This window comes from Sturnira hondurensis, unplaced genomic scaffold, assembly GCF_014824575.4.
Source record: "Sturnira hondurensis isolate 20B ecotype Veracruz unplaced genomic scaffold, ASM1482457v3 Scaffold0005563, whole genome shotgun sequence".
Classification (NCBI taxonomy): Eukaryota; Metazoa; Chordata; class Mammalia; order Chiroptera; family Phyllostomidae; genus Sturnira; species Sturnira hondurensis.
In genome coordinates, this window is record NW_028078194.1 from 236,039 (window position 1) to 261,965 (window position 25,927).

A 25,927-nucleotide genomic window follows, 5' to 3' on the forward strand; every position below is an offset into this window, starting at 1 on the left:
ACCCATTTCTTGAAGGCCCTCTGGGTCTATTTCATTTTTGTTTTAATTTATAACATGGAAAATGAGAGATATAACCAGCACGAACAAAAGCTCTTTGATGGTTCTCAATAAATTTTAAGAGTATAAAGGGGTCGAGGGACCACAAAGTTTGGTAACTACCAGGCTTGAAATGCCGAAGGGCTCCAGGCAGTCTTTCAACAGTCACCCAGGACTGGTCCAGAAGGAGGAAAATTTTCAGATAAATAGAAATCAATATTATTTACTAATTTTAATCATTGTTTTTCTAGATGGTGATGGAAAGTGGGGATTGGCTGGTCGGCGGGGACCTTCAGGTGCTGGAGAGAATCAGGTGGAATGATGGGCTGGACCAGTACCGCCTGACCCCTCTGGAGCTTAAACAGAAATTTAAGGAAATGAAAGCTGGTATGCAGGCTGGTCTGGCACCTTTGTTACTACCCCTTCCCAACCTCTGATTACAGAAGTAAGAATGTCAGGAACAGCATTTGTATAGTATTAAAAAGACGGAAACATCTTCTATTGATGTGTCTGTTGAACGATACATATAGCTGTGTCTTTCCTTTCTGCTCCTGAAGATGAGTGATGCTGCCCTTCTTTGACCTTGGCTTTTGTGTTTCCTGTGTCCAGATGTGGTGTTTGCCTTCCAGTTGCGCAACCCTGTGCACAATGGCCACGCTCTGTTGATGCAGGACACCCGCCGCCGGCTTCTGGAGCGGGGCTACAAGAACCCGGTCCTCCTGCTCCACCCTCTGGGGGGCTGGACCAAGGATGATGATGTGCCCCTGGCCTGGCGGATGAAGCAGCACGCAGCTGTGCTTGAGGAAGAGGTCCTGGATCCCAAGTCAACCATCGTTGCCATCTTCCCATCTCCTATGTTGTATGCTGGCCCCACAGAGGTGAGCAGTTCCCTGAGCTGGGCCATGGGCCTCAGAAGCACAGGCTCCAACTTTACGTACAGGAGCCAGTAAGTCTCTGGGCTCCTTCTTCATCATGAGCAGATTCTGAAACCTTCTGGACTCTTCTTTATCCAAGTTCATTATGTTTCTATTTAGTGCTTAACAAAGTGCTGGAAACATCCAGTCCAGCCTGTTATACACTGCCTTTGAGAATACAGAAGGTGGCGTGTGAATGATGCAAGTTAACTGGTTTACAAGGCACGTGGTATCTCACCTAGTACTCCATGTCCAAACTTCCAGTTACTCCGATTCTCCATGCTCTGTAAGCTGCATTAGTAGCTCGTGGAGATTACGTCTTTAAAAACTGGGTGTCTCCCTTTCAATCACGCAGTGAGCCTATCCAACAGAGACCTCCTTCGTCCCACCACGCCACCGGCGAAGTGGGTCTGAACAAGTTTGCGGGAAGTATGATGAATAGGAAGGGTCTCAATCCTTTGGAATGCCCCAAACTCAGTTTAACAAATTAATTCTCTTCACCCAGATCAAAGCCTTAGGCCTCCCAGTCTCCGCTCCATCCTCTATATTTCCATCTGAGCTATAAAGAGGGCAGTTCATTTTGAAATTCCATTGCTGTGTTGAACTAGAGTCACCGTCTGCCTATGAAAGGCAATTAGCTCATTCTTGGCAGTCAGATAAGAGATAGCGAAGTTTGTCATTTCCTTTAAACTGTGATTTATTCTGAATAGGGAAGTAAAATTCACAGTTCTGTAAAACAGTAAGATCTGAGTGTTCCTGGTCTGTAGGCCTGTTTGGGGAGATTAGGAAATAGAACCTCGGATTCTAAGAGCGGGTATTCTGACCTTTAAAGCTCCTGTCCTCCCCAGCATAACCAAGCAGGTGAAGAAAAGAGCTTGGAACCTTTAAGACACCTCACTGAGTTTCTTGCATTCGTTGACCCAAATTACTGAATTACTTTTAAAGCAGAATGAAGGTGTAAAAGGGGACCCCCAGAACTGGCCAGTGAGGACCAGCATGTCCCTTATGTGCTGTTTCCCAGGTCCAGTGGCACTGCAGGTCCCGGATGATTGCGGGAGCCAATTTCTACATTGTGGGCCGGGACCCTGCAGGAATGCCCCACCCTGAGACCAAGAAAGACCTGTATGAACCCACTCACGGGGGCAAGGTCCTGAGCATGGCGCCTGGCCTCACCTCTGTGGAAATCATTCCATTCCGAGTGGCTGCCTACAACAAAGCCAAAAAAGCCATGGACTTCTATGACCCAGAAAGGTAGGTGTTCAAAGGAAACTGCTGTGTGATCAACATCTGTACAACTGGAATGTCAAAGCAAAATTCTGGCCCTTTGGAAAACTCCAGTGCATATCTCCACATGCTGCCAACTGGAATGGGTATGCCTCGAAGGCCAAGACCTGGTCTTACACATTTTGTGTTCCCTAAAATTATAGCACAGCCCCATGAATAGATGGTCCGTAAATCTTTTTTTAACATACATTCCTTGAGCATCAGGACTGCGTGCCTGGCACATTAAGTTAAAAGGAAGTCCACACAGAAACACATTTGAATGAGTGTTATGGCACACTCACCATGCTCAGCGCCCAGAGAAGGCTGAGCAACAGGAGACACTTTCCATGAGCAGCGCGGACCCAGAGTAAATAGTGAGAACACAGCTGCCATTACTTCTGCTTCTTCTGCAAGTCCCCTTGGTGAGGTGAGGATTTAGCAATTTCCATTGTAGAAGCTGCAGCATTTTACAGACAGAAAAAATGCGGCCTCAGAACCCATAACATAGTCCAAGGAAGACATCATTTACCTAAGCAGAGTTCTTTGTTCCCACCCTGTGACAGGCACAGCGACTTTGACTTCATCTCAGGAACCAGGATGAGGAAGCTGGCCCGGGAAGGAGAGAATCCCCCAGATGGCTTCATGGCCCCCAAAGCATGGAAAGTCCTGACAGATTACTACAGGTCCCTGGAGAAGAACAGCTGAACAGCCTGCAGTTTCTCTCTCAAGTGCTCTTTGGTTGCCTTTTCTATTTTTGTGATCAGATGCTTTGTATCCAATTGTTTCTCAATGCCCGATTTTAGAGTTTTATAATGAGGTAAAAATTGTGTCTAAACTTTAAGGTCGACTTCAATACATATACAAAAAAGTCAAACCAAATCTTAGCAGATGAAAGCAATATTGTTATCACTTTAGAATGAAATTGTATTGTCTACTGTATCTGAGCAGGTAGGCCCCACATTTCTTAAAGCTCTGACCACGTGTCTTGTTTACTTGCCAAGAAGTAAAGCTTATTTTCCAGCTTAAGTTTTGCCAGCCTACACTCTCCCAATGCCACACACCAGCAATACAATAATCAGAAGAGCAGCAGTCTCTTCTACACAACTGACAAAATTTCTTCCCTAGAAGAGGTGTGCTCATGTTACGATTCTTCCTAATATTTCACCTCATGCTGTAACAGTCTTACTGCTTAATCTCTTATACACTGAAGGATGACCTGACTGGAGAAACCAAATGTGTGAAAATGTGAATTTAATCTCAGAGATCTATGCAACCTACTTATGGCACTGAAGTTATATTATCTAATAAGAGAAGTCTTACAGCACTTCTGTGAATAATGTAACTTCAATTAAATAGTGCCTTGTTCATTAAATGGCGTAGAGTGCTTTGATGAAAGATTTTCACCCAGGGCTCAGTCTGGCAATATTGTGGAAAGTTAATTTTTCTCCTCTTTGCTGTGGGCATTGTGTCCTGGGAAGAGGCCGTGCCTATAGACTGCAGCAGCACCAGCTATAACCGAAAACCATTCCCACCTCCAGACTAGTGAGCTGCAAGAACTGGAAAAGATCCGAATCCAACCCTTTCACCTGACAGGTGACCAGACTAAGACAATGTACAAGCACGTGCTTTGTGAGCTACTGGGCACTGCAGCAAAACATAAAACTGGCATTACTGGGAAATGCTGGTGGCACTGAACAGGCCACGTGACTCCAGTCTGGGACTCTGTCCACACAGAACAATGCAGGAGCCGGGTCTGACTTGCCTCAACTGCTTATCGAAGCTCCTCGAACAGAGGGCGCTTACACAGCAGCCTTCTGGGATGCTGAAAGGTCCAGGGCTTTTAAATCCAGCTGATTTTATTGCAGTTGGGGAAAAAATCTTTTCAAAGACTTATTGCTGTTCTGAGACACCGATCCTCTGGTGGCTTTGCCTCCTGGGAGGCAGTCTTTTGTACTTTATGCACAATCCCTGGAGCTAAGGGATACATGAAGAAGCAGAACCTTTTATTCATAAGTCTCTCTGGAAGGGACTTAAACAGGGAAAACTGTGATTTTTAAAATATTCCGTTTTTAAAGACTGCTAATCTTAGCTAATGAAAGTTCTTTTGAGCATAATATACAATGGCCACAGTAAAAGTGTAACTTTAATAATAAAGTGCCTATATTCATTTCATCAGAGGTACTCACAACTGCCTTTTAAAAAATAGCATATTTATTCAAAACGCAAACCAGGTAGTGCCTTAACCCATGTATTTTGTGATTTTTAAATATATTTAAAACTGTCCTCCTGCTCTGGTGCCACACTGTACGAATGACTAGTTGTATGCACAACTGATGCTTCCTCTTAGTTTAATAAATGTCTCAGAAGGAAAGCTGAGCCCCTTCTGCCTCTAGAGTGTGGGTTGGCCACATGCCCACTGAGGGCTCTGTGACTCCTGGTCACTGGAAACAGCAGCAGCTCTGTTCCAGACCATAACGCCGGGGCTCTTGGACCTCACCCACGTCACTTCAAGAACTGCTCTGAGAGTGACACAGCACCGCAGTGATATTTTCAGAGATGTCTGGGTTCCTCGGGGACCTCTCCCCAGGATTTCATTGCATGAAGATCCAAATTGAATTTTTTTTTTCGAACTTGCTCCCTTTTGCTCAAAGTGCCCCCCCCGCCCCCGAGTAGTACCAGTGGGGTGGGAAGCAGTTGTGGTTTTTTTTCACAGTAACTCCCACATCTTCAATGACCTCAGCAGTTGAGGCCGGGTGCCACCCATACTTTCAGTGGCCTTCAGGAGGGCCTGCGTTTTGGTTTTCTTCCTTCTTGAGTCCCCTCCTCCTTTCTGTCCTGAAGGCTTAACGAAAATGACTGCTGCCACCCTCACTCCAAGTAAGACGGGTGTAACAGCCAACTCAAGCTACCACTTGTTGCCCCTCCCTTCTTCTCCCCAGACCCTCACTTGCTGCTGCTAGTGACAACCAGACAGAGTAGGGCAGGGAATGTGTAAGTCCACGAAGACGTGAGTTGTACTGAGGGGGGCACCAAACTGCACAGGGCGGTGTGAGAAGATCCTGGAAAGGCACATATATAAATCCTTCAGTCAGACAACGGTGGACTTACAAATACATCAACACTGCATCAGGACACAAGATTTCTTTCCACCCCATAGTCCCTGCAAAAAGAAACAATTTTGGCAACTTGAGAACAGCAAAATTTGCTTTTTCCTCATCTCCCTCCTTTCTGTTATCATCTGACTTCAAGGTCAAGCACTGGTAGGTAATCGATAATCAGATATCAGTAGATCAAGCAACTCTTCCTATATCTACAGCAGTGATTTCCAACTTTTCATCTCATGCACATGCACACTAATTACTAAAATTATGCAGCACACTAAAAAGTGTATTTTTGACAATCTGACAAAAATATAGGTATAATTTTGATTCATTCACACCAGATGGCTATTATGTTGGCTGTTGTCATTTTTCACTGGACAAGCTAAGGGGACAGAGGTCAGTGCCCCTAACTAAACCTTCTGCAAATGCATATTTTAAAAATTATTGCAGCAAAATAAAAGTAAATTTTTATTTTTTCTTCCCCCTAACATTCATTTAATTCCTTGGTCCGTATTAACTGTTACGTATTGAACCACTCATAATACACATTGACCAAATAATGAAAGGGACAGACAATTCTCCAAAGAACTACCTACTTTTTTGGTTTATATTGTATTGAAATTATTACTAAAAATAAATGGGTCAATGGCTAGAGTTTGGACATTTTAGTTTGACACAGAAAAACCAAGACAAAATAAAAATAATGCTTTTCCATGGGGCTAGGAAAGAATAATGGATGGAAGTCTTGAACTAATAAACAAGCCTTCCACAGGTGACCCTTGGTAGTTGTTCAACGGCTCATCCCTGTACCTGAGGTGGCCTTCCCTACCTACGCCCCACCCCGCCCCGCCCCACGCAGCCTGTTACCCTTTCCACAGACCTCCTAATTGGGATTAACTTGCAGGAAAAGCCTGTCTCAATTAGTGAGACATCTAAATTATAAAATGCTTTTTAGAAAAAATAAGTTTTATTACCTTCAAAAATACAAGCAACTGATGGGAATGGCTCTTTCAATGTCATAATATGCATTTGTAATCGCTGGCATCAATACTACACACTTTATTCGGTGAACTTCTGAAATACGGGTGGTTTGTTTCAGAAGTTTCAGCCTGCTCTGCACCTATTTTACTAAAACGACATGTGAAAGTTCTTATAAATGGCAATACATTATAAGGATTTTTGGGTAAAGAAAGATCTTGATTTATACTTATGGCATAAATAGTTGAAAGGTAAAGTTCAGCACAGGTTGAAATAATGGTACTATCTTCATGTAAACAACTCCAATATCAACCTGATATTTTAAACTAGTTAAAAGATTGGCCTCTATAAGTGTATTCACCAAGAACCTACACTTATGGAAGGAATGAATTCCATCTACAAAGGTATGTTATATCCCCCATCCTATCCTCAAATCATAAAAATAATTATGGAAGTACCAGATCTTTGGATATTCAAAGTTAGTAACCAAGGAAAACTTACAGCTCCAATGGAGCCAAGGAAATAAATGAGTTTAATAAACAGAAACCCCAGGAACATGGAATGTCTATGACTTACCTACCTAATGGCATGTTTCCTAATTTGCACCTGTTAAACAAGTCCACTTACCACAGCTGACAACCACCAGTGACTAAGAAAGCTATCCAGTTTAGAAGTCCTGACAATCAGGTCAGAATTGCCAAGAGCCCCCTGTCTGTCTACCAATATGGCCGGTGCGCTGTTTAGTGAAAAGCCCATCTATTTCAGCACTTCCATTATCACATAGGTAAAGCAATGGAGCCCAGAATCAAAGATTACTTGTGTAAGGGCACAATAACCTACAGCCTTACTCACTTCCTAGCTTCTAAAACCTTTTCATATGACTTTTAAAACAATCCCAGAAGGTACATATTATAAGCCTATTTACAGATAAGGGAAAAGGTGTCCAACAGAAGAGGTTTTGCCTAAGGCCATGTCGCCGTATATAATAACAATTCCACAGCTGGGAGTGAAACCTAGAGAGCTGAAAATGAACTTTACATAACATAATAAACCTGAACAATTTCTTCTGCTAGAATGTAGAAGGGCACAAAAAACTCATCCCATAATAACAAGAAAAATTGAGAAAAAAATAAAAATAATACTTTCTATGAGGCTAGCAAAGAAGTGGACGCAAAGAATTTTTCACCAACTTCCTTCCATAAAAATATAAGCCCTTCAGAGGCGAGCAGAGAACCTTGGTCTTTGTTTATATCAGGGTAGACCCCTAAGCCTGGAGGTAGCCCTTGGAAGAACAGGCCTGACTAGATGGAGAGCCTTTGCAGGGATGAGAATTCAGCCAACACTCAGACAAGAGTGACTGAAACCTGGAAACATTCAGAAACAAACTGCCAGGCTAGACAATCCCCCTTCCCTGGATTTTGCAGAGAAAATGACAGAAGAGGGGCTGGAAGTCTTGTGCATTCTTATGGTGACTGGATGCCAGAAACCTGTCAGAACCAAACAAAACATACAAACCTGCAACCCAAATTCCTCCCAGCTCACCCTGTGAAGATCAAAAGGCAGCTGCATGGGAGGATAAGGGCTGGATAAGCCCAGTCAACTCAACCTCATTAAAGCTACTACAGCCCAGAGCCAGCCTAAACAGAGTAAAAGGAAGGGGAATGGCCATCTCTTCCCTCCAACTGCTATCAGAGGAAAGGAGTTACATTGCCTGGACATAAAACAAAAACCAGTGTTATGCTTCAGTCTCTACTGTTCTTTTTGATACCCACTACCTGGAAACATATACAAGTTAAAAACTGATCACCTAGTGAGAGTTGGGCACACCAAATAGCAAGCACTCCATCATTAAGAGCTCATGGGATGGGGACAAACTGTCCCTGAAGTTGTCCACACAAACTGTGCATTGCTTTCTTCCAGCAGGTGCACTTGAGTTACAACACTGTCCTTCATTTAGCATATGCTTAGGGCTCCATGTGACCAGCTGGTCATTTGTCATTTTTGTGTGCAGCCATTTTCCTCACAATATTCAAGTTTCCTCTGGATGAAAATATGGCTCCTGTTTTGCATATAGTCTTGGTGAGTCACTAAATCCAGATTATTTGCTCTCAAACCCTTTAGCCAAAGTTCATGCAGGGTTGTTCTCCCAAAGCTCCAGGACTGGGGGGGGGGTGACTTCTGACCGGTGTTTATACACTCACTTCCCAGATTTTCATCTTGAATGGATAATTTAAAGATAAACAGTTGGGAGTTCATTTAATCCAACGCAGGAATAAAAGCAACATTCTTACACAATTCCTGACTAAAAAACAAAAAACAACCTCTCTGGAACTTTTGGAGTTTCTAGCCTACACCCGGTTCTTTAGCTTCCCTTTGATCTTGAGCTCCAATATCCTTCAAAGAAATTCCTTATTGCTTAGGTCAGCTGCTCGCAACAGAACCTCCCTGGTACTCTTTGCAACACTCTGGCCCAGTAGACAACACTCACCTCCCTCAGACATGTCTGTGTGTAAAGGACTCTATTATACTGGGTGATGTAGTATCATCCTCTATTTAAGTACCTTGGTTTTTCTTAGAATTTCTGGAAGCTAGAGGCACACTCATATTTCAAAGCACAAAAGCTTACATCTAAAAGTGTTCTCAAACAGATTTATAACTATAAATATTAGACAATCACAAAAATATACTCCCAGTTCAGCATCTGAGTCATAAGCGCTTTATGAGCTGTTAAAATAGTGTAAATTTTACACCAGTGTTACCAAGAATATTTTGTTTTCATTCTCATTGCTAAATGGTTTCTTTTATGTTGGATCTCATTTGCATCTGGCATACACACTATGTATCTTTCTCAATACAATTTCATGAACATGTTTTAGAATTTTCACTTGTACATGTAAGGAGAGCTTTAACTTTTGAGACAATAAGGAAATTCTATGTTTGATGACTAAATCAACAAAATTAATAAGGAAGGCACTCTAAATATTTCTGTCATCTCTGAATGGAATGATTCAATGGCTTTATTTGAGGCTTCTAGATAGTGCTGAAGGTTGTAGTCATGCAGGATATATGCTCAGTGTATCAGAATATTCAATATTCTGATACTGACCTTAAAAGAAGCTAAAAAGAGAATTCTAAAATATACATTACCCAACTTATTTTCTTTATGCCAAAGAAAGTTGTTAACATTTGTCCACAAACAACACAAATGCAGTGAAACAAAACAAAAACAAAAAGCCCTTACCAATGAGGGACACTGCCATATTTACACAGGTACACTTAAGGCCTGAGACAGCCTCACCTAAAACCAAACCTAGGAGTGCTTATAGCTGCTAATGTTAGGCTATTATAGTCCATACAGAGTATTTATATGATCTCAACCTAGCTCTTGAAAACATGGTGAATGCTGGGTCACTCTGCATGTGTGTGTGTGTGTGTGTGTGAAGGGGTTTGAATGAGATAGAAAGGAATCATAAAGGAGACACTAAATTGATTCAAATATTGAGGTACTAAACTCTGTTTCTAAAAAAGATCTGGGAAAACTTTGAGACACATCAGAAGTCTTCCAACAACGAGGCTTTTAGAGGACATTACCCAGGTGTTCCATTTCAATCCTCAGTGTAGACTTCAGGATCATAGAACTGATTTAAGCATGGACAACACTCAACATGTGAGCCTGGGTACCAGATATGAACATCAGTGTGTAAAAGTAATGATGTGATAGCCAACATCTGGGCGGTTTAACTGTGCCAGGCCTGTGCGGAGTGCCTTCTATGCCTCGTTTCACTACACAGCCTGGCAGGATGGGTGCCACTGTCACTACAGTTTATAATGAGAAGCTGAGGCTCAAAGTTAGATAGCCAGTCCAAGGACACACAGTTAATGGGGAGCTTGGATTTACACTTAGTCCAATCCCAGATCTGGTGTTCCCCCCCATACCCAAAAGGAGAGAACCTAGATTCCAACGACATATGCCACGTGCATGCCCTACATCAGAGTGACGGGTCATAGAACACTAATTGTTCTTTAAAAGTAATGAGTTTCCTCAATCCCACTTCTAGCTATCTAAGGAAAACCAAAACACTAATTTGAAAAGATATTTGCATCCCTAACTGTATTCACGGCAGCACTAGTCACAGCAGCCAAGACACAGAAGCGACCTAAAGAATCCGCTGACTGATGAGTGGGATAAAGATGTGGTGCGCGCACACACACACACAACACACACACACACACACACAACATGGACCATTACTCAGCCATAAAAAAGAATGAAATCTTGCTGTTTATGACAACAGGGATAGGCTACAAGGGTACTATGCTAAGTTGAAATGAGGCAAGGTAAAAACTCTACTATTTCACTTACATGCAGGATCTAAAAAACAAAACAGACACAGATTCATAGAGACAGAAAACAAAATGATGATTGCGGGGTGGGAAGGGAGATGAAAGGGAGTAAGAGTACAAACTTCCAGTTATAAAATAAGTGAGTTACAGGATGTGAACTACAACAGGAGGGAATACAGCCTCCTTTCATTGTACAGTGAAAGATGGTTACTAGATTTATCGTGGTGATCAATCATATGATATATAAATACTGAATAACTATGTTGTGCATCTGAAACTCATATAATAATGCAACGAAAAATATTTTAGTAAAAATAAATACATAAATAAGAAGGCCTTTCCCAACGTCGATCACCTAGGGAAGGCGCACATTCTCACCCAGAAACTGTCAGCAAAATAATAATAATAAAGTTTCCTCAATTACTTTAAGGCATTAAGTTGCCTAGATGAATCATAATTGCTGGGATTAGTAGTGTTATTTCTCTAACTTCACTTGATTAAAACCATGATAAATTTAATAACTACTATTATCGGATATTCTGAATTTAAGAGAAACTAAAAAGAAGGAATATGGGAAGGACTATATCACCTCTTATTTTTGATTAATATGTCATCAGATTAAAATTAATAATTACTAAAATTCATACTAAAACAAAAACAATGATTAAATACTAGTGTATGTGTTATAAAGTGTGAAAGCTTCACAGCACGATACAAACAGTCTGAGGGCAGGTTCTGTAAACCAAAGTCACCCCAGAACACTCTCTATAACTGACAAAGACAAGGCGTAAGTAGAGAAAAATCAATGAACAGGGATCTCTTTATTACACATTTATAAAATAATAGTATAACTATTCAAAGTGGAGACTATATTTTTGGTACCTTGTGTTTTGCATTCAATTTATCAGTCATCTTCACAATTTTTCAAAACTTGATTTTTGTTATCCAGAGCGTTTTCCCACAACCTCTACCCCACCCACCATTCCAAGCACAACTGAAGAGCGAACCATTCAATGGGATTCTAGTGAGAGACTTACTACCAAAGACATTAATCCCATAACTCACAAATAGAGATTGAGAGTTTTCAAAGAAATACATTAAAAACACAAATACATAAAGCATCGTTTAACCTTTCTGACGATTCAGAACGTGCCTGAACACCACAGCATGCCAGGCTGCTCACGCGGCGTGTGGAAGAGGCTGTGGCGGAGTTCTAACGTGCACAGCCCCGGCGACTACAGGCCCAACGTGGGGCTCTTGCTGTGTGACTGCACTGACTGGGGCGCAACTTATAACAGGCTAAGAAAACTTTTAAAATTTCAGTTACAAAGTGAGTATTTTTTAGCACGTTTAATAAAAACTACTTGTTTTAAATTACCATTTTATTTTTGATGACCAAATTATATTTGACCATAAATAAAGAACATATAACTTTAAAATAACATTAAAAAAATCATGGTTACAACAGAACTATGTTACAGTAAATGAAGAACGGAAAAGTCACTTACATGTACTGTATGGCACTGAGGAGTTTCGAAGCCATTCTTCTGAATGACTTTCAATCACCTTTATGTCTATCAATTTAAAAATGTCTCTACTCAGCGCGCTCGCTGACAGGTGAAATCAGTGTTGCTCGTGCAACTGCCTGAAAACCATCCCATATTATTACTCTGACAACCAAAACAACTGAGCCACATCTAAATACTCAGATGTGGCGGACTCCAACTATTCAACAGCAGGGACACACCCAATTAAAAAAAAAAAGCTGAAACAAGTGACAACTGAAAATGGCTGAATCACTGTACCTTTTAGATACAACATTCAATCTTATTTTTGCTATATAGTATTTGGTACTTTTTGATTCAGTAGTTGGGGTAAAAAAAAGTTTCTGTATTCAAACATATCTACAGAATGTCAATATAAAATGTGTGAATATATACATTTAATACACACACAGACACACACTCTCTCTCATATACCTAGAAAGCAGCACTTAACCACATCCCCATCTCTCACTAATGACAAAATATATGAACTGTTCCTTAAGACCAGCTTAGATGCTGTAAGGCTGCAACGTATGGCTAAAAAGGTCAAACACAAGCACCTACACTCAGGCTGGATTAAATTGTTCCTCCTCATGATTTCTGACAAGTGGTAATACCGTTTATATAACAGCTATGTCTCAATAACTTAGAATTCAGAGTATAAAACCAGTGTCATTCCACTCCCTCACTGTTCAAAGCATACTCCCGCCTCCATTCCGTTTCCACTAATGATAACAGGGAACACCGACCGCTGACCTGTACAAATGACCTTTACTCTTAATCTAAACAAACATGTGTTAAAACGTTCTGAAATGCCGCATCCTTTGATTTCTTCATCTTTTCAATTGCCCGATGCAGGTCCTGCTGTTGCACAGGCCGAATTTCATCTTCATCGTGGCTAAAATGCAAACAAAACCACCAAACGTTCAAATAACTTTAGAACACACCTCCCTAAAATATCTTACCATGATTAAAAACCAACCTTCCTTTCCCGTTTCAGACCCCAAAGACCACCACAATTAAAAGCTTCACGTGGACTCAGGAGTTACCTATGCACACACAAGTCCTAGGTTTTTAAAAAGCTCGGACTGCAGAGGCAGGAAGCTGTGGTGGCTGCTGTAAACACGACAGCTGCGGTAACGAAAGTCGCCCACTTCCCACTAAGACTCTGAGGGCGGTGCAGAACCATGTGATGAAAATGTTACACAAAGGTGCGTTGGTCTGCCCAAGTGGAGACATTAACTCCAATCAAGGAGTCAAAGGTTATTCCCATGAAAACTGGAATTAAAAAGTAGCTTTCCTACTTGTAGATTAATGTATATGTCTAGCTTTTGATGAACTGAAAATTCTTTACTGTTAATAAAAACCAACTAATCTAAGTCCTCCCCCCATTCAATAATAATACTAAGAAAAACAAAACACAGTATATAATGTCTCCTTTGTAATTTATAGACACTAAGGAAAAAACATTTAGGGAAATAGTTATGATAATCCAAATCTATTTGCTAGAATTTTCACAAAGAAATAAAGGGTCCGGAAGTAAGGCCTGCTTGAGTGTGGTTGGTACAGTAATAGCACAGGTGTAATAGGTTATAGTTCTAATTTGAACATTCCACCTAAAATGTCATACGGTGTGCTCAAGTGTGATATTGTTATGCTACAGACATACTTATGATTTTGTAATGAAAGATTTTGTAATAAAAAGCGGCATTATTTGTGGACTCTATAAAATTTTCAGGGTTTTGGTGACAGCAAGAAAAACAGAACTCTCAGTATTAACATAGTTTTATTTAAGCATGAAAATTACACAGAAGTTGTTCTGCTGTTCGCCTATTAATCTTATATACAAGAATAAAGACCTTCAGCAGATGGGCTGGCTACAGAGGTCAAAAGTATTCCCAACTTAGTGCCAGAGTAGTTGGATCAATCTGGCGATAAATACATAAATGAAGTTGCCCTCTGCATGACAGGGCTCAAGGGAACACTAAAGAAAGGTCTAGAACTAGCGCATACCTCGCTGCAGTTAAAAGGGTAGTTTTCATGCAAACCTTTCTATATCAAGAGAAGCGTTTTTTCTATGGCAATATACTGTAATTAAACACAAGAATATAACAGGTAAATCCAAGTCACTTGGAGTGAAAGCCTCAGGAGGATGAGGGAGAATGAGAAACAAAAGGGCAACAGATGGAGAACTCATTCAACACACGCTCCCAAAGTACTAGCTTGCCAGCGTCATGGAAATTCTTCATTAAGGTCGATGCTTTGAACAGGGGTTTAGAACTGCAATGTTAGACTGGCTAAGGACAAGCAGCCTTTTGGAAAACTTCCTTACGGGACATGGTTCATCAGGGCTGAGTTATTCCAGTTCAGCAGTATCTTTGCTGGAATAAGGCTGGTACAAATTGGTTTCTCAAGCTCATCATACTCTGAAAATGGTTTCAAGTGAAATTTGCTGCACTGACAAATGGCTTCTTTGTTTAATAAACACATCATTAGTAACAAGTTGTAGTCCGTAACCAGGCCCACCCACTTACACATAACATTTCTGGAAAACAAGACACTCATTTCCATAGGAAATGAAACAGGAATTTAATATGCAAAGCAATCCAGAAGGACTAGAGGACCCTGTTTTCCCAGTAGAGATGGACAAACCCAAGTTTCTGCCAGCTTTCTGTGACTGAGTCCATACATTTTCAGTAGCAATTTAGCTTTCATTTCTACCTCTTCATTCTAGATGCCCCTCAAGACTCCCTCCCCCAAAGTCATTTTCAGAACTCACCTTTAAAAAAGGACAATAAAGTTGGGGAGACTTACCTTTGATTCCATAAGCAGAGTTGGTATTGTAAAGCAAAATAAAAGAAACTAACCGAAAAGCTCTAAAAGGATCTGATAACAATTAGCGATCAACTGTACACACACACCTTTCTTCTGATGCAGAATTGACATACTCCCTGACGCAGAGGAGGGCGGCATCTCGACACATCTCTTTAAGGTCGCTTCCTGAAAACCCATCAGTTTCCTGGGCAACTTCTAGCAGGTCCACATGCCTATCCACCTTAAACAAACATGTGGAAAAACACACTTAAAACACAAACATAAAGTACACCGCAAAGGATATATCCAAACACTCTTCTTAGAATAAAAGAATGGTAAGCACACTGGAACAGCATGGAAGAACAACCATTAAAGAGTATTTTCAGTTTCTAGAAGTTTTTATAACCATAAAAGCTTAAAATTTGAAATCTCATTTTTATTAATTGTTATTATGACCAAAGAGTGAAGTAATCTCAGTATATATATATACATGGAGTGATAATGAAGAAATATTCCAACAATGCTAGATTCATTTCAGTAACTCTAGGAAGAACCCATGTTAACACTTTCTGTAATATATGTAAGCAACACACTTGGCAAATAGCCTACCTCATTTAAGTCTGAAACCCATTACAAAAAACATATTCCATTGAAATACTCGAACATCCATTTTAACTGTACTGCTTTGGTATTCTATTACCTCAATATTAATTCAGCACTTATAGTCTTGCTCTCTAACCTAAGCTTTATATAAATAGTCAAGCCAATTAAGTGATTGTACTAGGAACATAATAGACTTGGGATAATATAATCATATGAAACTTATATGTAGATGAAGAGAAAAATGCAAGAAAAGAAAGTACTTGTAATAATTACCATCTATTAAATTATTGTGTCATTCACTTTGCATGTATTATGCTCATTTAATCCTGTCAGTTAAGTATTCTCATTTTCATTTTCAGAGAACAGTGAGATCTGAAAAGGTTAAATAAAGTATCCAAGGTCACACCATTGCCAGATCTAGGACTGGAACACAATGTAGTAGAGGTACGGCTACACCCCCCCATATAGCTAACCATTTGCCCTAACGTTTACTTCCCCCCGATTTGAAATGGCACCTTTATTAGTTACTAAATTCCCATCTGTTTTTGTGGAAGACCCACTGTCTCGGAAAGAAGGGCAACTTTACACAAGGATAGGGACTCGGAGGTGAGAGGGCATGGGTTCTATTGTCAACTCTGCAACTGTGACCTCACACGAGAATATTCTGATTCCTAAAGTTGGGGATTCAATAAAGAGAAATCACAGCCTTCGATAAAAAAGAAAAGTGAACTCAGAAGGGAGATGTGAGAGGCAAACAGTAGTGATAAGCAAAGAAAACAGTAAACATACAGATAAATCTAAATAAGCTATACTATATAAACAGTATTAAGAATAATTTGGGGTAGAGAAACCATGTAGAACTAAAATGCTAGACAATAAGAAAATGTAATAAATAGGGGACATGTACATCAAGGCATTCTGAAGTCTTAAGATTATTGGAAAGAGGGCAGCTCTATTATCGACTTGGACTTTAAGTATATATGTCAAAACAATTTAAGGGTACCAATCAAAGAGAATGTGCAACTTCCAAAGCAGTGGAGGAACACAGAATATAAAAGCAACACTAAAGAATACGGGGTAGGGGAGCATTATGTGGAGAGAAAGCAAAGCGAAGCATAATACATGGAAAGCACTAAAATAAGAAGGAATGAATCTAAATTTATGAGCAGTCACAAATGCAAACAGAGTAAACCAGGCTGGTGAAAGAGAAGATCACACTGTATAAAAAACAAAAGGCAGCTCTTTGAGATTTGTAACAGCCACATCTTGTCAAAAGGTAAAAGAACAGGCTTAGCCCCGGCTGGTGTAGCTCAGTGGATTGAGCGCGGGCCTGTGAACCAGAGGATCACAGCTTGATTCCCAGTCAGGGCACATGCCTGGGTTGCAGGCCAGTTCCCAGCAGGGGACACATGAGAGGCAACCATACATTGTATTTCTCTCCCTCTCTCCTTCCCTTCCCCTCTAAAGATAACTAAATAAAATCTTATACAAAAAAAAAGAGAAGAGGCTTAGTGTTACATTTAAAAGAAAAAAGGCCAAAATTGAAAGTAGAAGATGGAAAATGACATGCAAGGCAAATATCAACAAAAAGAAAGCTAATGTAGTTCTGTGTCCATCAGCTCAACAGATTTTTTTTACTCAAAGTGCATAATTTGGAAATCATTACATAATGATAAAAAATAATTCATCAGCAAAGTATAACAATTCTGCACTGGTAAATATCTAATAACATGGTCTCGAAACACACATGGCAAAATTAACATAATTCCATAGAGAAATGAACAAGTCCACAGAAGCACTGGGAGATTTTAAACTGTTGTTTCATACACTGACAGTAGACACTAAGTTCCCAGGGACAGTTACAGTTAGCGCCTATACTCCAATAATGTACAAATAAAACTTGACAAACTGATTACAGTAACTTTGTATAATTTTGATATTGTCCTTTGTTAGTTATAATGTTGCACGTTTTCCCAGTACCCCGTCCTTTCACATTTTTCTTTCTCTTTCAATTATAATTTATACTTTTTTGTATCTGAGGAATTCTCCTTACAAGCATACATTTGAAAGCAGACACGTACACTGATCTAAGTTCCCTACTGTTTGTAATAATGAGTAAGTAAAAATAATCTACACCTGAATTAATGTATCTACCCACACCCCTCACTGGAACTAATGCACACCACCAACTTCAGGACAGTGGACCACCAATGATGGTGATTAGGGGGATGCAAAGCAAAATGTTACGATTACCTGTTAAATCTGGGTGTTAGATATAAGGTTATTTGTGTATATGTTTCAAATCTTTCATAAATTAAAAAAACTACTTAGAAAGACCTTCCAAATTATGCCCTAAGATGTTACAAATCAGCACTCCTCCCTACAACAATCACTACCTCCACCCTATGCCGTGAAGCCTCTTCTGGGGCCACACTAGGTTCTAACCATTCGCAAATGGTGTGCACGACAGGGATAAGTTACAAAGATGAACAAAACAAGGATGAGAAAAGAACAAAAAGGAGAAGACTCCAGTCACTGGGGAAGCAAGATTAACTAGAAGGTAGTATACTGTAATGGTTAAAAAAAAGGCTCCATCACTGCTTTGCTTTGTGAGCCTGGGCAACTTACATTCTATTGTACCTTATCTGGGTTTCACTTTCCTCAACTGTAAAATAGTACTAGTATGGACTCCTTCTATGAATTGAGCATTAAATAAAACAATGTACAGTTGACCACTGAACAACATGGGGGTTTAAGGGGCAACAGCCTCCATGTAGTCAAAAATCCACACGGAACTTCTGACTCCCCACAAACTTAACTATTAATAGCCTACTGTTGACCAGAAGCCTTACCACTAACATAAACAGTTCAGTGACATATATTTTGTATGTTATCTGTATTACATACATAAGAATAATAAAGCCAGCCAGAGAAAAGAAAATGTTATTAGGAAAATCATAAGGAAGACAAAATACATTTATAGCATATGTAATTATTTTTTTAAAATTCCACATGTAAGTGGACGCACACTGTTCAAACTACTGTTGCTCAAGGGTCACTATCTCACCACAATGCTTGGCACATAGCAAAGACTCTAAGAGAATCCCTTAACAGAACAGCTATTAGCCCTGGCCAGCTGCTCAGATGGCTGGAGCATCATCCTGTGCACCAAAAAGTTGCAGGTTCAATACCCGATCAGGGCACACACGTAGGTTGGGGGTTCTGTCCCCAGTCAAAGGCATGTAGGAAGCAAATGATCAATGTTTCTCTCTCAAATTGACGTCTCCCTCTCAAATCAATAAGCATACCCTTGGGTGAAAATTTTAAAAAAATTTTAAAGATAACAGCTATTAGATAAACCATGAAGTAATGAAAATTGTTTTCTAAAGGCAACTATGAAGGCAATCCCCAAATTAAAAAAGGCTTTGAATACTGGGAGCAATGCTGGAATAAGCTAACAAACTTCTAAAATAGCTCGAAAGAACTACACTTGTGTGCAGTTACTTGTATTACCTACCACCTGCTGCACACTTACATGGTCCTGTAAGCATTTTACATAGAGCATTTAATTTACATTCTCAAAATTATTATATCCCATTGTTGGCATCATCTTTAATTTCCAAGTGAGAAAAGGTTTTAAATCTGATTAAAAACCTAAAACACAAACTACTGAAGATTTTGATTACCATATCTTTTAAAATCTAAATTCCAACCTCAAAAATACTGTAATTAAATAAAAACAAAACCCTCACACTTCTGTACAAAAATAAACATCTTATATAACTGGAAAACAGTCTGGAAAATGTCAAAGAGGATTTTAATCTGTAGATATAAAAACACATGGCTTTTTAAAGAGATTATCTTTATTTTATTTATTTATTTATTTATTTATTTTTTGAGAAACCCAGTTGTAATTTTCAGTGTTACTGCAGACAAATTATTTATGCTTCAGTTAGCTGTCCTTTCACCTCTATATGCTTCTCACTCCATAATGTAGGTCTAACCTTTTAAAGAGATTATCTTTAATTAGTTCAAGTATACCATAATTATTAAGTTACAATGGCCAGTCAAGAGTTTTATGATTTAGGTTCAAAGTTCCATTATTCTCAACTTTCTTTTTCATTTCTCTCTAAACTAATTTAATGAACATAAACATGATATTTATAGGATGGGGAAAAAATTGTAATTTTCTACTCACATTTTCATTTTTCAAGATGAGTTTTAGGATTGCTTCTCTTTGTTTTAGAGCCTAAAACCAAAATAATTTCCAGTTAGTTTCAAATAAATAGACAGATAAATAAATAAATAAATAAATAAATAAAATAAGGGTCAACTAGGTTTCCTAATGTTTTTTCCTTCCCTGTGAATTACCTGACAATTGCTATAGGAAATGACAGAAACTCTTGACAGAGGTTATGAAAACTAGTGACTACCATAATTATGTGTGGTTGTTCTACTCAACTGTATCTTCTTATTCTGACTCCCCAACACCTAGAACATGGGAGCTCCCATGCCCTTCAGCGTTTTTTAGTGAGTTGACGAATACCCATGACCCCCAACGTCACGCCTCTACTGCCCTGCAAACCCCTTCCCTTCACTTAGAAAACTTGAGAACACCAGAGCCGTAAAATTTCTACTAGTAATTGAAGAGATGGCAACAGTGCCCCTTCAGCTCCTCCACTTTAACATATAACTTCCATGATCACTAATTTACATGAGTGAATTTTTACTTAGTGTTGATGTACATTTGTTCATGTGCTTGTGGGTGCTCCCCAATGATGCTTTGTATTATGCCAGAGAATAAAAGCTGTTACAGAATATGTTACACACAGTTGGTATAAATGCTTTCAAGAATCATTATGACTGAAGTCATCCCTGTTCCCACAATCACTGGAAAAACAGAGCCAATTACAATGAATACCAAATCAAATGACCTAGAAAACAAAATCAAATTCCACTGTTTCTGTAACTTAAGTGTGTAAGTATGAAGGTGAACTTGGTATATTAGGTGATCACCAAAAACTACTTATTTAAAAATAAACATTTAAATTGGAGAGGAGTTTTGAGGTAAGGTTAATCATACAGTTTAACACTGTATAATTATGCAATTAAAAAAATACCATCTTCTCTAAAAACAAAATGAAGATTACAAAATCCCAGTTTCTACTTCAATGATACTGACGTATAACATATCTGTTAAATCTTTTACAACTCATTTTGACAACTACCAATACTAAACCTGAAACTTTACTAAAGTGTACTTTCCGGGCTGTGTGTCCTGTGTTCTACACTAGTGTATTCTACTTTGTTCTCTATTGGACTGCAGGCAAAGATTCTATCAATGTACTCTTTGTCTGTAAACAACTGAGGGAAACTAATTTTCCGTGAAAATGTTCTGATGTCTAATTAACAAAATAAAATCAAAATTTCTGTGTGAAGCATAACAAGCTCATCTAAATCTGGCAGAAGTCTACGTACGTGTTCAGTCTTATCATCTATTTCCTTGATGTCCTAACTGAACTACCCCAGAATCACAGCTAAACATGAGCTTCCACACCTTGCCTTTGCTCATTTTGGCAGGAAAGCCTTTCCTTGCCTGACTTCCTATTAATTTCCTACCGTCCTTCAAAACCCAGCTGGATTCTGTAAATTTGATAAACTCCTCAGACAGAACTATTAGTTTTCATCATCTCAGGTTCTCACAGTTCTTTAAACATACTTTTGTAAAATACATTTTATGTTACTTATTTACATGTCTGACTACACTGCAACACGGAGTTTTTTGAGGACAGGGCCATCTTCCAGTCATCAGAACCTCACTGGTGTCTGGTAAATATTAATGCTCAGTAAGTGTTAGCCATAAAAAATAAATTGTAATAGTCTCCTAGATCGAGTTAAAAAAATTTCTCTTCATTGATTCTCCAGATTAAATTTCTAATATGGTGGTTAGGTATGTGCGTCCTCTCAGAGGAACCAGAAGCTGCAGCTACAGCAAACAGCAGACTGGAGTCATTTTATAGAGGCTGCAACCACCCATCTTTAGGGAACAGGTTTGCTTCCACGAACCGATCTGATAAAAGCTGCAGAATATAAAGTGGGACAAAGAATTTTTAGCCGGAAGTTGTAAATGAATTATAATATTTGTACTTCAAAATCTGAAGCAAATATTTTTAATTCAAAATTTGACAAGAATAATCCTAGAAGTTCGTCTACATAGCTATACATGTAACATTGATTATACAGTGCATCTCTTCTACTACTAACCATGTTTTCTTTCTTCTATCTAAAGGCAGAGAAAGTTCAAGTTCTGAGTATTCTGTGCAAAAATCAGAGCATTAATAAATTATAACCATCTACTTGAGGGTAGTTCTTAAGTAATAAAGCACCGCTTGAAAGAAGATAGTATTAGTTCAGCACCACCCTCACATTCCCAGTAAGTTGAAGTGCAATGATTAGCTACTAGCTGATCATTAATCCTGTCACAGGAAAGCACTGATTACAACTGTCAATAATTAATCAAATAAATCCCAACTGTTTATTCTGTCCCACCCCAAAGCCTTTCATCCTATGCTAAACCTAAACTATAATTTAGACTTTTGTATGTATCTTCCATAGATAATCTGCTAACTTTCTATGGTCTAAAGAAAGCCACTGAAGTGATCCTGGCAATCTTAACACAATTATATACTTTGAGGAGAAGCAAACAATACTGATCTTGGGGAAAAAAAGAAATAAGAAAAAGCAAGAAAGAACGAACAAAGAAGCAATTATGTGGATTCTTGCCCTATTCCTTCCCTGCCCATCATAAACAAGAAGTATTTTTTAAAAAATGATTCCCTTCTTGAAATCACAGGTAAAGACCGTGAAAAAGTGAGTATTTCACTGCTCACAACATGCATCAAAACCACCTACAGGCTGGTTGATATGAAATCTTGTAGGCATCCTTCTCATGATGGCCGAGTCCAGATCCTGAGGACGATTAGTAGCTCCCATCACTATGACCTAAATAGATAAAGAAAACGAAGGTGTTCGGTCCAACAACAATATTTCTTTTAAGTTGTTATTAAAAGGGCTTAGAAAATATAGAAAATTAACTGGCATTTAATCTTCTATAAGAAATCTGATATTAATCCAGTATGTATTACTCAAATACTTAAAGATACAAATCAAAGTTAATCCTAAATAGGTCAGAGGATAGCAAAGCTTTTAAGATTTTTCTTTTTTAAACTATTGTAGTTTGCAAAATATGGTTACTCAATGGCTACACACTGAATAACTGAAAGCCACTTATGTTATGGCTTAGGAATATATACACGGGAATATTTCAAGTCCCTTGGTAATAATATTAAAGAGAGAATCATTTCCCCTAAGTCTGAGGATGCTGGTAACAGTAACAGGTAGGCACTTTTCCTCTACATTTCACATCATCATCTTATAACATATATCAGCACTACAGATGGGATCTTCTCAATGCTAATAAAACCTCAAGCAATCCAATTTCAAACAAGGGCAACAGAATAAAAGTAATAATCAAAATTCTGGGCAGAATTTAAAATAAAATGCTGGTGACCCAGCCAACCTCTGGGTCAATGTCACTTATTTACAAAGGATGTAGAGATGAAAAATCAATACAAAGACAAAGATATATAAAACAAGTTTATTTCTGAAGGGCTTCAATATTATCATTACTGTTGATATTTCTACAGAACCCAGTAATAGCACACATTAGCTATCTAAAATGAAACTTTCTATTAAATCTTATATTCTACTTCTACACTTAATAATATTAAAGAGCCAAATTACTTTCAATTAACTGTAAGAGGTTGCCACCTAGGGGGGGAAAATATAATTACAAATACATATTTGAGAAATGTTACACAATTTTGTGTTTGGGTTAAGTGTTCCTAAAAAAAATCAACATATTAATGCTCTTACCTGTTTTCTTTATTGACTACCTGAAACTCCATAAAATTAATAAGGAAACGATCTACTAAATGTAAAACCAAAAAAGTCTTAAAGTGATCAAATGAACTGAGTGAGATAAAGAATAAATAAAGTAAATTTTGCGATGGACTGTAAGAGTTAGAAGAGATACTCAGAGTGACAGGAGGCACATTGAAGGCTGACCATGTCAGGTAGTAGAGACTCACAAAAGGCACTGTATACGAGGCAGTACCTGACAAAAACTGGAACCAGGCTGTATTTTGAGAAACATTCTAAGTAAACAAACAGCCTAAAACAAACCAAAAAAGCCTCAGGGTGGAAGATGGAATGCTTAAAATTAAGATAAAGAAATCCAAATAAATCCAGCATAACAAGGTCTAATGAATACACAGAGGGTAATAACAGATATTCATTATGAAAAATCAAGAGTGAAACTACTCACAGTTTCACTTGAAGCAATTTTTTAAAGATTTTATTTATTTACTTTGAGAGAGAAGGGAAGGAAGGCAGAGAGGGAGAAAAACATCAATGCGAGAGAGATGTATCAATCAGTCTCCTTTTGCACGCCCCCAACTGGGGACCTCATGCCTGGGGACAAGCCAGGCATGTGCCCTGACTGGAAATCAAAACAGCCACTTTTGGGTTTGCAGGCCAGCGCTTAAGCTACTGAACCAGACCAGGCAGGGCAAGAAGCAAATTTTAAGGAGTAATTTTAAGGGGCAAAAAAAGAATTACCTTTACATATATATTATCTTTATCTACTGTCAATGAGCTGAAGTTCAAAATGGGAAGCAGCAGTAACTTTTTAGTATTTATGCAACAAAATTAATGTACCTTTTAGGTATTAGTTGAGACTTCTAAAAATCTTTACAATAAAATATCAGGATAAATAGTTTATTATTTCACATTTAAAATAATTGGATCTAAATTTATGCCTTAAAACTTTATGTCGATGACTATGTTAAAACATGATTATCTTTTATGTCTCATGTCTGTCAAGGTGAAGAATATGTTATCTGCTAACTTAGGCTTCCAGTAGCGGTGACAAGTGTAATTGAACCCTTCGACTATTTTTGTTTCCTTTGTGGCCTTAGCAGACATACAAGAAAGCTTTCTGGGGTTCCAGGTTCCATCCATAGTAACAGAACAGACAATTTTAGAGTAAAACTAACTGGTTCATATCAAAGAAGAATATGTCTAAAACTGTTATTCAAATTAATAATGTCAATTCTAACTCCCTCAACACAAAAAAGGTAATAAAAATTATTGCTGGAGTTTAATGAAAAAGTAACATCTTTATTTCCTCTCTTCCATAAAAACCGGTCATAATGAAAACAGTGCTGTTAGTGTGATGAGGACGTATGGTTCTGAAACTCAGTTTCAGGTTCTTTTGTATCAGAACCACGCCATGGGGCTCTGAATAAAGCGGCTCTGGAATATGGACTTCATCCAACTGTCACTTTTCCCTTGGCTTTTAAAACTATCATCTGCCCAGATTCATGTGGCTTCATGGGCTGGGGGTCATCCCACAAGGGCAAGGGTTACCCGTTGGAGTCCTGGTCAGGGAACATGCTTGGTTGGGTTGCAGGCCAGATCCCCGGTTGGGGTCATACGAGAGGCAACTGATTGACGCTTCTCTCATCCATTAATGTTTCTCTCCCTCCTCTTCTTCCTCCCTTTCCCTCTCTCTAAAAATAAATAAAATCTAAAAAATAAAAATAAAACTGTAATAGGATAGGATATAAAATTAAGCTATTCTCTCTTACATAGCCTAAACTATTTAATTTTCTAAGTACTTCAATTCTGTTGCTTAGGAGAAAAATCATTTTAGGAAACCTATAAACTACTCCCAATGAAGAGACTTACTAAAACCAATTATTAATACAAATTATTTCTATTAATGTTGCATAAGTTTATGTTATGCTTTCTTCTCTAATCACCCAATAAACACTAAAAGCAAATTTCCCTTAATGCAATTATATTTTCATAAAGCTGATATAAAAGGAGGGCATGTGGCTTAATTTTCCTCCTGAAAATAATATGTTTACTACTTTTGATTTACAGTAATGTGGTGGATATGGAAGATGCTTTACCCCTGTCCACAAAACACACATAAATAATAAAGTATTTTATTTATTTACTTACTTATTTATTTAGAGACAAAGGGGAAGAGACCCGGCTAGCAACCCAGGCATGTGTCCTGACTGGGAATTGAACCAGTGACCTTTAGGTTCACGAGCCAGTGCTCAATACACTGAGCCATACCAGCCAGGGCAAATAATAAAGTATTTTAAAAACTCGTAAATTAATCAACAAATCTGCAAAAAACTAAAAGAATTAAGCTGAGGCCAGTAATGAAGCCTCTGTATAAGGGGGAGAAGCAAGG

General features: G+C 38.6%; 2 protein-coding genes across 2 annotated transcripts in view; one reads left to right on the forward strand and one right to left on the reverse strand.

Annotated features, from left to right (window-relative positions):
* PAPSS2 (3'-phosphoadenosine 5'-phosphosulfate synthase 2) overlaps positions 1-4,584 on the forward strand; it is a 73,013-nt gene extending 68,429 nt beyond the window's left edge. Inside the window, exons 9-12 of the mRNA XM_037047279.1 lie at positions 288-423; positions 646-914; positions 1,972-2,201; positions 2,777-4,584. Of these exons, the coding sequence (XP_036903174.1) occupies positions 288-423; positions 646-914; positions 1,972-2,201; positions 2,777-2,918 (777 nt within the window). The 3' untranslated portion in view covers positions 2,919-4,584. The remainder of the gene's footprint in view (positions 1-287; positions 424-645; positions 915-1,971; positions 2,202-2,776) is intronic.
* Positions 4,585-11,438: 6,854 nt separating this feature from the next.
* ATAD1 (ATPase family AAA domain containing 1) overlaps positions 11,439-25,927 on the reverse strand; it is a 41,842-nt gene continuing 27,353 nt past the window's right edge. Inside the window, exons 7-10 of the mRNA XM_037047280.1 lie at positions 22,510-22,599; positions 19,796-19,846; positions 15,102-15,235; positions 11,439-13,078 (exon numbers count right to left, since the gene is read on the reverse strand). Of these exons, the coding sequence (XP_036903175.1) occupies positions 12,958-13,078; positions 15,102-15,235; positions 19,796-19,846; positions 22,510-22,599 (396 nt within the window). The 3' untranslated portion in view covers positions 11,439-12,957. The remainder of the gene's footprint in view (positions 13,079-15,101; positions 15,236-19,795; positions 19,847-22,509; positions 22,600-25,927) is intronic.